Source organism: Temnothorax americanus, unplaced genomic scaffold (genome assembly GCF_048541705.1).
Source record: "Temnothorax americanus isolate GAGA-0224 unplaced genomic scaffold, ASM4854170v1 Scaffold63, whole genome shotgun sequence".
NCBI classification, from domain to species: Eukaryota; Metazoa; Arthropoda; class Insecta; order Hymenoptera; family Formicidae; genus Temnothorax; species Temnothorax americanus.
Genome location: NW_027509778.1, coordinates 702,003 through 711,963, shown reverse-complemented (window position 1 = coordinate 711,963; position 9,961 = coordinate 702,003). Strand labels below are relative to the sequence as shown.

The window sequence follows — 9,961 nt, the reverse complement described above, 5'->3', positions numbered from 1 at the left end:
TGCTATAGTCAGAGAGAAACCTGAGAGAGGCCATCCCGGCATTTTTTGTCAATTTTTCTGTGTCACATTTTCCGACGCGCACCCTGATAAAGTGCGTATCAACTACGTCGTTTCGCTCGGTAACCGCACATGGTTTGCGTCCGTGCTAATGGTTCGTGTCCGAACTAGCCAGTTAGTGGGGATATGCTGCGGCCTCGCTCGGCCACGCTCGGCCGCGCTCGGCCGGCCCGGCGCCTCGGCAAGCTTCGAGCGAGGAGAGGACAGACATACGATTTACGATTTACTGTCTCCGTCTATGACTGCTAGCTGCCTTGGCACGCGCCGGCTATGCGACGTCGCCACGATGCCACGCATTTCGGATATCGCGTACGGTGTCTCGCCGAGTGCCGAATCTCGAGTTGTTAAATATATATATATATATATATATATATATATATATATATAAAATATATTAACATAAAAATTAAAATTTGTTAACGTAATACTATTTTTGTTAAGTAAGGAAGGAAAGGATTTTTAGAAGTCAGAGGAACAGCTACGCATAAATAAAATATATCACCTATATGTATATTAATATTGTTATTTTATTTCAAAGTAAATTAAAAGAAGTACGATATAAAAGTATGATATAAAAGTTATATATTATTTCTCATAGTAATGAATTTGGATTCCGGTGATTTTTTTATCTTCTCCTGCTGCGCCTCTGCCTCTTCCTCTACCTCCACCTCGTCCTCTGCCACTGCCTCTGCCTCTGCCTCTGCCTCTGCCTCTGCCTCTCCCTCGCATCGCGTTGTATACCGCCCGCACCAACGAGCTTAACGTTTCAGGCTGTAACAAAAAATAAATATTTTAAGTAAAATGACATTTTCGTGTATATATATATACGTAAATAAATTTCATTATTAACACTTTGTCGAACGCTGTCACGTATGCGTCACATGTGATATGTGCGATTGCAAAGTGTTAATAATCATTATCAATAATGATAAGAAATTATCCCATTATTTCAACACTTACGTTTAATACGATCGGCTGAGTCGCCGTCGGAGCCGTTGCTGTGGTCGACATCGTCGCCGTGGCTATGGGCGCCGTTACGACCGCCGGGGTCGTCGTTGACGTCGTGGCTCTAGAGGCCGTCGCGGCCGCCGTCGGCATCGTGATCGTGAGGGGCCGTCACGGGCCTCGGGGTCGTCGTTGCTGTCGTCGGCATCGTGATCGTGACGGCCCCCACGGCCACGATGCCGACGACGGCCGCGACGGCTCCTACGGCCACGATGCCGACGACAGCAACGACGACCCCGAGGCCCGTGACGGCCCTCACGATCACGATGCCGACGGCGGCCGCGACGGCCTCTAGAGCCACGACGTCAACGACGACCCCGGCGGTCGTAACGGCGCCCATAGCCACGGCGACGATGTCGACCACAGCAACGGCTCCGACGGCGACTCAGCCGATCGTATTAAACGTAAGTGTTGAAATAATGGGATAATTTCTTATCATTATTGATAATGATTATTAACACTTTGCAATCGCACATATCACATGTGACGCATACGTGACAGCGTTCGACAAAGTGTTAATAATGAAATTTATTTACGTATATATATATACACGAAAATGTCATTTTACTTAAAATATTTATTTTTTGTTACAGCCTGAAACGTTAAGCTCGTTGGTGCGGGCGGTATACAACGCGATGCGAGGGAGAGGCAGAGGCAGAGGCAGAGGCAGAGGCAGAGGCAGAGGCAGTGGCAGAGGACGAGGTGGAGGTAGAGGAAGAGGCAGAGGCGCAGCTGGAGAAGATAAAAAAATCACCGGAATCCAAATTCATTACTATGAGAAATAATATATAACTTTTATATCATACTTTTATATCGTACTTCTTTTAATTTACTTTGAAATAAAATAACAATATTAATATACATATAGGTGATATATTTTATTTATGCGTAGCTGTTCCTCTGACTTCTAAAAATCCTTTCCTTCCTTACTTAACAAAAATAGTATTACGTTAACAAATTTTAATTTTTATGTTAATAAATTATATATATATATATATATATATATATATTTAACAACTCGAGATTCGGCACTCGGCGAGACACCGTACGCGATATCCGAAATGCGTGGCATCGTGGCGACGTCGCATAGCCGGCGCGTGCCAAGGCAGCTAGCAGTCATAGACGGAGACAGTAAATCGTAAATCGTATGTCTGTCCTCTCCTCGCTCGAAGCTTGCCGAGGCGCCGGGCCGGCCGAGCGCGGCCGAGCGTGGCCGAGCGAGGCCGCAGCATATCCCCACTAACTGGCTAGTTCGGACACGAACCATTAGCACGGACGCAAACCATGTGCGGTTACCGAGCGAAACGACGTAGTTGATACGCACTTTATCAGGGTGCGCGTCGGAAAATGTGACACAGAAAAATTGACAAAAAATGCCGGGATGGCCTCTCTCAGGTTTCTCTCTGATGTGACACAGAAAAATTGACGAAAAATGCCGGGATGGCCTCTCTCAGGTTTCTCTCTGGTGACGTAAACTATAGATTTCAGACATTTCAGTTACCCAGAGTGAAGGTGTCTCCCCATGCAAAATCTCGGAAAACGGAATCTCGGAATCATTCTGATTGGTTAGTCCCATGAGGCTAACCAACATGACATGAGACATGAGCCTGGACTCGTCTCAGTTCGCACGGCCGTCGCTGTCGCTATTGTCGTCGCGATGAGATGACGGCGCCGCGGGCGTTTCGCTTCGCGTATGATCGCGCGCGCGCGCGCGCGACTTCTTTGCCGACAATGCCGACACAGGTATCGGAGTCATCGTCGTCGTCGTCGTCGTGCGTAATTTCCGTCTCGCGCGGGTCGCGGGTCGCAGATGTGAGACGCGCGAGTTTTACCGAGACCGAAACGTAGAGAGCGAGAGCGAGAGTGAGAGAGAGAGGGAGAGCGTGCGTAAAATGGCACAGGACACCGACGACATCAACCTCACGCCGCAGGAGTTGCAGACGCTGTCGGAGCTGGACAGGTGATTAACTCCGCCCGGTCTTTGCGCGTATCTCGAGTCTTTCTCGACTGCGGATTTAACGTTGCGGTTTCACGTCCCGTCAAGGCGACGAGTCACGTCATGGTATAACCTAGAAACGCGTTTGACAGCACGCGCTCGTGCGCAACGTGCGCAACCTACTGACACCGTTTTCGCGCTTCCGACTGTACCACATTCCGCGGATACGCCGCGAGATCTTTCGCGATAATAAAACCGCGATGCGCGGGTAAAGCCGAAAACGCCGCGTTTCGCTTCGCGGGATTTTTTTAGTTGCCGGCGCGCGGTGTCGACGGCAACGAGCGGCTGATCACAGGCTGACGTAAACATGAACGTCAAGGGAGCCCGGGTTTTCCGATCGCGGACGGAATGCACGCGTACAACCGTAAATGTGCGACAATGTGATCTAATAGAAGGCATTTTTTCTCTTGTATTTGCGCACAGTCGTCAGTTTGGCTTCCTCAAACTGAACTCCCCAGAGCAGACGAAGAAAAAGGCTCTGGTGGTACGTGCTATCAAATACCTGGAACGCATGCTGGTTCAGGCCCAGGCGGAGAAACAGCGCAGGAAAGCCGATAATACAAAAGCGTGCCTGGACGACAAGGAAAACGAGGATGAAGCTAAGGGGATAAGCATCGATCCTAAGACGTACTGCAAACTGGGACATTTTCATTTACTTTTAGAGGATTACAGCAAAGGTACAGCTTCCTTCCTGTTTTGTTCTTGCCATAAAACAGCCTGGAACAGACTGTTTCACGTCTGTTCAAGATTTGGACTCATTTGTGAATTAATTGTTTGATTCGAGATTTACTTTATAATTGTTAACATTCTTTCAAGCAAATGGAATTTTTTTTAATTTTTTTTAAATTTTAAATAAACACTTGTTTGTGTGTAAATCAAATAGACATTAGGGAGTAACATTAAACTTGAGGTTGTTGACATTCCAGTGATTGAGAAACCTGTCAATCAAAACAAATGGTGACAGAGCCTTCCAGGGGCTTTGAATCGAATTCCATTGATTAACCTATTTTCTTTAAATCTTTACCTCGTGTGAAATGATTTTTATTTTATTCGATTTTTATTAACGCGGAGCAAACTCGCTCTGATGAGTTTTCTTCTTTTTTCTTATCACAGCGATGTCAGCGTATCAGAAATTCTACTCTTTAAAAGGCGACTACTGGAAGGATGCTTCGTTTCTATATGGGTTGGGTCTCGTTTACTTCCATTTCAACGCCTTCCAATGGTGAGTGCAAATAATTTTTTTTAATCATATGCGCGAGGAGTGGTGAATTTTATTACAAAATTCATGTGCAATATTCGATGCATGATTGTATATCTCGTGATCCTAATTTTAGTAATATAAATTAAATAAGGTAAAATTAAATTAATTGTGAATTAATTAATTTGAAATAAATGAATTTAATCAATAATAAATTGCTAAATTTAAATAAACTAATATTTATAATAAATAAAACCAATTCTATCAAACTGACATCCAGTCCAGTTAAATAGATTTGATATTTTTTAATTCAAACTTTATCATGAGATTTAAAGATATTAAAAATTCCACCGAAGCAGAGTATTAATAAAATAAAATTGGATTAAAATTAATTGACGGGTATGTTCTGTTTGCTTATTCTTTTAAAACTTTGCGAAGAATTTTTCTTTTATCGGAAATCTTTTATTAATGTCTTTTAAATAGTTTTACTGACAAAAAAACTTTATAATTATTAGTGCCTTCCATTAAAATTGCTGAGTTAGTTGTGGCTCTTCGCGTGTTCTCGTTTCCACTCTTATTATTTAAAAAACAGAAAATGATAAAACGCGCGAACATCCATATAGGCCGCGAAATAAAACTCGGTTTTACTTCTTGCGCGTAATTTTAAACATAGAGTAAATCCCGTGGTTATAAGTCACTTGACCAGGTCCTACGAAAGCTGTAAGGGCGAAGGGCCCGACCGACGAACGGCAAACATCGCGCCGACAGAAAAAATTCTGCAATCTCTCTCACAAGTGTTGCTCGCCTTGAGAAGAAGGCGTCGGCCCTTGCACGACGTACACACACGCAGGGTTCATCGTTCTCGTGTATGTTCTCTCTCTTTCTCTCTCTCTCTCTCTCTCTCTCTCTCTCTCTCTTTTTCTCTCTCTTTCTCTGTGCATTCTTCTCTATTTATTTTTTAATTTTGTATTACACACGTGACACCGCTCGCTGATAAAAGGTAAACTACTCTTCCGGGCGTCGATAAAATGCATAGATCGGAAGGTCGGTAAATCGCGAGCGTCTCGTATCATCGAGTTTCGATGATTTAGCCTTGATGCGGATTTGTCACCTTACCAAAGTTAGCCTCTACTCTTGAAGTGGATTATTGATATTTTTTTTTACCAATCGTTTGGTGATAGATTGGTAGTGTTTGGTACCGAATTGAAAACTTTTGGTGGTTTCTCGTTTTTTTAGGAAATCGTAAACAAATTGTTGATCTTTTTTTAGCCCTTCTACTTTGACTGTTGTAAATTTTTTTTACTAATTGATTGTTTGGAAATTGGTTGGTAGTGTTTGGTATCGCATTGAAAACTTTTGGTGGTTTCTCGTTTAAAAAAAAATTGTCAACAAGTTTTTAACTTTTTTTAGCACTCCCACTTTAACTATTGGAAATTTTTGTATTATCAATAGTTTTGTGGTTGATTGATAATGTTAAGAGCTGTATTTAAAATCTTATTTTAACCCTTTTCTTAAAAAATTGTTTTGTATGTTAATGAATAGTGCATTCAATACTGCAACCGTTAAAAAAAAAATGGTTTTGGAAATCTATAGTTTACATTACGTATGTTGTAGATTTTTAGTACTGGCAGTGAATTTCGGAACGCAGCCATAGAATTGACGACTGCACGTCACTTGGCTTTGAACTGTTCGACCAATTGGAATAAAAGAACTAAAGATATTTTTATTCCGATTGGTCAATCGTTTGTTGGTAATTCTACATGTCAAGCGACTCATATTCATGGTGGAAGGAAAATAAGATGTGCTCTTGCGCATCCTTCTTTAATATAATCAATGAGTGCGTTGGCCCAAGCAGGAGACACATTGATTTATACATGGCCAATAGAAAGGCCACGTATATAAAGTATATTTAGAGAGCCTCTAGGAGAAAGAGGCGCCAACGGGTCATGTAACCGCAGCCACTCCGTGATTGGCTGACAACAGTATATAGTAAGGTGGACATATTGCGAGATTGCGACGTTGCAGTACTGAATGCACATTGCCTATTGGTCAGTTCAACACAGGCTTTTTGATTGGTCAGTCGTGCTAGTTACCTAGGCACCGGTCGATATGAATAATGTGTGCAATCGTCACTATACGTAATAAGGATCATCTCTATTTAAAAAAAAGGGTAAAAATAAAATTTTTAATAACATACAGCTCTAAACATTATTAATCAACTACAAAACTATTGGTAATACAACAATTTCCAATAGTTAAAGTGGGAGTGCTAAAAAAAGTTAAAAACTTGTTGACGATTTTTTTTTAAACGAGAAACCACCAAAAGTTTTCAATGCGGTGCCAAACACTACCAACCAATTTCCAAACAATTAGTAAAAAAAAATTTACAACAGTCAAAGTGGTGGTGAGGGGCTAAAAGAAGATCAAAAATTTGTTTACAATTTCCTAAAAAAACGAGAAACTACCAAAAAGTTTTCAATGCGGTACCAAACACTACCAATCAACCACCAAACGATTGGTAAAAAAAATATCAATAATCCACTTGGGGGGCTAACTTTGGTAAGCTGGATTTGTCGTATCATATTTCACTGTGTCCCAAAAGATTCCTTAAGGGGATCCTAAGGTTATTACCGACATTTTTATTAAATAAAATCTTTGAATTGGCTTTACCGAATTGCAAAATTCTTTTACAGAATTGAAGTATGCACAAAAATCTACAGGGTATCAGTCGATTTTATATAAAAAACGAAAAAAAATTAAGAATTTGGGCATAGAGCTGTCACTTGACGACAATATTTGCTTAATACAAAAATACTGCAGTTTATATGTACAAAATGAGATAAATTTCTTTTAGGGAACATGTAAGAACAATATCGTGCAATTAGGATATAAAAGTTTTTTCAAAAATATTTTTATTTGATAGTTTATATGAATTTCATTGTAATTAATTTTTTCCGCTGAAAAAACTTTAATTTAATATTAATTAAAGCGTTTTAAAAAAACTAAATATTCAAACTATTCGATGATGTTTCGGGAACGCCCGAAGTTAACCGAAGGTGTTGTGACGTCACCACGCAAAGTTGGAGCCAATTTTACATGGCGAACTATAGTTTACATTTTTAAACATGTATGTCAGAATTTCGAAGACAAGAACATTTTCATTATATTTTGCTAAGATGTTTAATAATGTATTTCGTTCCTATATGTGAAATTTGAAGTCAATTGACCGTATCGTTTTCAAGATAATAATTATTAAATATAGCTGTTTTAAGGTGGTTTATTCGCGACTATGTGAGTCAAAATAAACCTCATTTTAAAACTTCTAATTTCATACACTTTCATAGTCGACTAAATTCATTAATGAATTTCTCAAAATGATTGTATATCACAAATCGAATAAATAATCAATAATAAAAAAGAGGCGAATGAAAATAGTCCAATTTTCTTAGCGTGGTACAGAAGAGCTTCAGATGTGGCAACGTCGCAACATTCATGTAAACAAATGGTTGCACGTGTATCGTTCGGAGCAATAAACTTAGAGGTTAATTTTATTTAAGTGCAACATTTACTTTTATATCATGAACGAACAACCGCGTTTTAAAGGACGCTTTATCAAACAAAAAGTGCTTGACCACAAAAGAAAACGCGCAGAACTATTGACAAAAAACAAGCCGAATGGCGAAACACAGCCGAAGTGAAATACCCATGTGAAGGGCGACACGTTGTTACTCTCAAAACGCTGGGAAAGAATTTGAAATGCGGAAATCGATGTCTTTTAACTAATTTTGTGAACATTCTATACGGTTGAGATTGTTGGCTTTGGTACCATATGATTCGGAAGACACTCCTCTGTTTTTATTCTAATTTTCAACCTGATCTGTCTTTTCTATAATTTACTACCATCAATTTATCTCAAAATTACGGTCTCTCACGCGTCGTCCGCCATAAACGCAATGCTTAAGATAGGGAAAAAAGCATATTTTTAGACAATAATATCTCGGAAACTACACGGTCAATCCATTTCAAATTTAGCATGAAGATTCGTCAGTTGCTTAATTACTTTTACTGAAAAAACTGCATCGATCTGTTTTTATAGGTTATATGGACATACCACCTTAAGACTTATTGTTAGTCTTATAGCAAACAGGGTACATATTGACTATTTATCTACGACAATATCTGTTATACTAACAAGAACGAAATAAAAAACATATTAATGTAAACTAGAACTTTCAACGAACATATAGACCATAAAATATAATCAGCTCACCGCGTAATTTAGGAATAATTGATCTTCAAAATCTGACTTTTGAGAAAATCTTATTCCTGTTGACATCTACCTTTTGAAACTTGGCAACAACGCACAATAACCTATAAAACCCGCGTAGTATAAATGTATAACCTCCAAACATTAGTTCGTTATGTGTAAAACTATTCTTTTTCTATACAACACTTCAAAAATTGAAAGAAGGAAAAAGGAAAACAATATTAAATAATTTTATTGATAAATCTAATTTAAAATTGATTAATTTTAAATTACGTATTTTTTTTATTTTTTCCAAGTTATTTTTAATAAATAAAATTTTCTAGTGTTAAAAAAAGAAATAAACATTTTTCAAACTTTTATACTAAATTTTTATTATAAAGCGTGAACAATGCATACACTAATCGTTATCTATATATATAAAGGAAGATGTCCTGACTGACTGACTCACTCACTCATCAACGCCCAGCCCAAACCCCTGAACCGAATTTATACCAAAATATATGAAATAGGGGTAGAATTTTCCGGGGAGTGCCACTATGTGTATAGTTTTTTGTTACCGGTTTTCTGGAAACCGGTTCTTCTAATTCTTCTAATTTTTCGGGAAATAATTCACTGAATTTCAAAGAATTGTAGATCAAACAGGGGTAGAATTTTCCGGGGAGTGCTATAAAGTGTATAATTTTTTGTTACCGATTTTTTTGGGAACCGGTATTCGACATTTTTTTATTTTTTGGGGAAATAATTGACCGAATTTTAAAGAAATATATATGAAACAGGAGTAGAAGTTCCCGGGAAGTGTCATAATGTGTATAGTTTTTTGTTGCCGATTTTCTGGAAACCGGTTTTTCTAATTTTTTTTAATTTTCGGAAAATAATTGACCGAATCTCAAAGAATTGTATATGAAACGGGGGTAGAATTTTCCGGGAAATGTTATAAAGTGTATAATTTTTTATTACCGATTTTTTTGGGAACCGGTATCAGAAATTTTTCAAATTTTTTGGGAATTAATTGACCGAATCGCAAAAAATTATATATGAAGTAGGGGTAGAATTTCCCGGGGAGTGTTATAGAATGTATAATTTTTTGTTACCGATCTTTTTGGAAATCGGTATCCAAAAGTAGTATTGACTGTAAAATTTAATAACGTCAAAGGTGGCATTAAATAAGTTTTCACTAAATAATTAATTGCTCGCGACAGTCACGAATTGAAGTGACTGCATCAGTTTTGACATATAATATGTGAAAGCAGCAACTTCATAACATAACACAGACAAATAACATAGACACTACGCGGCGCATCGTCGTATATTTTCGCGTTATTAAGATTCAACATCGACCTCTATATCTAGGGCAGCGACATTATCCTTTGGTTTACCCTTGAAACTTGGTGACATTTATGAGTATATGTTCGGCTCAGAAATTTGAGTTCAGAAGTTC

General features: G+C 38.7%; 3 protein-coding genes across 4 annotated transcripts in view; 2 read left to right on the top strand and 1 right to left on the bottom strand.

Moving 5' to 3' along the window:
* Positions 1-566: 566 nt before the first annotated feature.
* Positions 567-1,210, bottom strand: LOC143905562 (uncharacterized). Its single transcript, XM_077421059.1, has 2 exons — positions 1,018-1,210; positions 567-828 (listed from the first exon to the last, which is right to left on the bottom strand). The coding sequence occupies exons 1-2, from the start codon at positions 1,153-1,155 to the stop codon at positions 643-645; spliced, it is 324 nt and encodes a 107-aa protein (XP_077277185.1). The 5' UTR covers positions 1,156-1,210; the 3' UTR covers positions 567-642.
* A 28-nt stretch (positions 1,211-1,238) lies between these two features.
* On the top strand, positions 1,239-1,925 carry LOC143905561 (uncharacterized). Its single transcript, XM_077421058.1, has 2 exons — positions 1,239-1,466; positions 1,656-1,925. The coding sequence occupies exons 1-2, from the start codon at positions 1,239-1,241 to the stop codon at positions 1,845-1,847; spliced, it is 420 nt and encodes a 139-aa protein (XP_077277184.1). The 3' UTR covers positions 1,848-1,925.
* A 794-nt stretch (positions 1,926-2,719) lies between these two features.
* The window catches only part of LOC143905543 (histone demethylase UTY-like), a 143,553-nt gene continuing 136,311 nt past the window's right edge, over positions 2,720-9,961 (top strand). The window contains exons 1-3 of one of the 2 annotated variants that reach the window (XM_077421015.1): positions 2,720-3,022; positions 3,482-3,735; positions 4,172-4,280. In XM_077421015.1, the coding sequence (XP_077277141.1) occupies positions 2,955-3,022; positions 3,482-3,735; positions 4,172-4,280 (431 nt within the window). In that variant the 5' untranslated portion in view covers positions 2,720-2,954. The remainder of the gene's footprint in view (positions 3,023-3,481; positions 3,736-4,171; positions 4,281-9,961) is intronic. The other variant, XM_077421014.1, reaches the window with a different exon arrangement.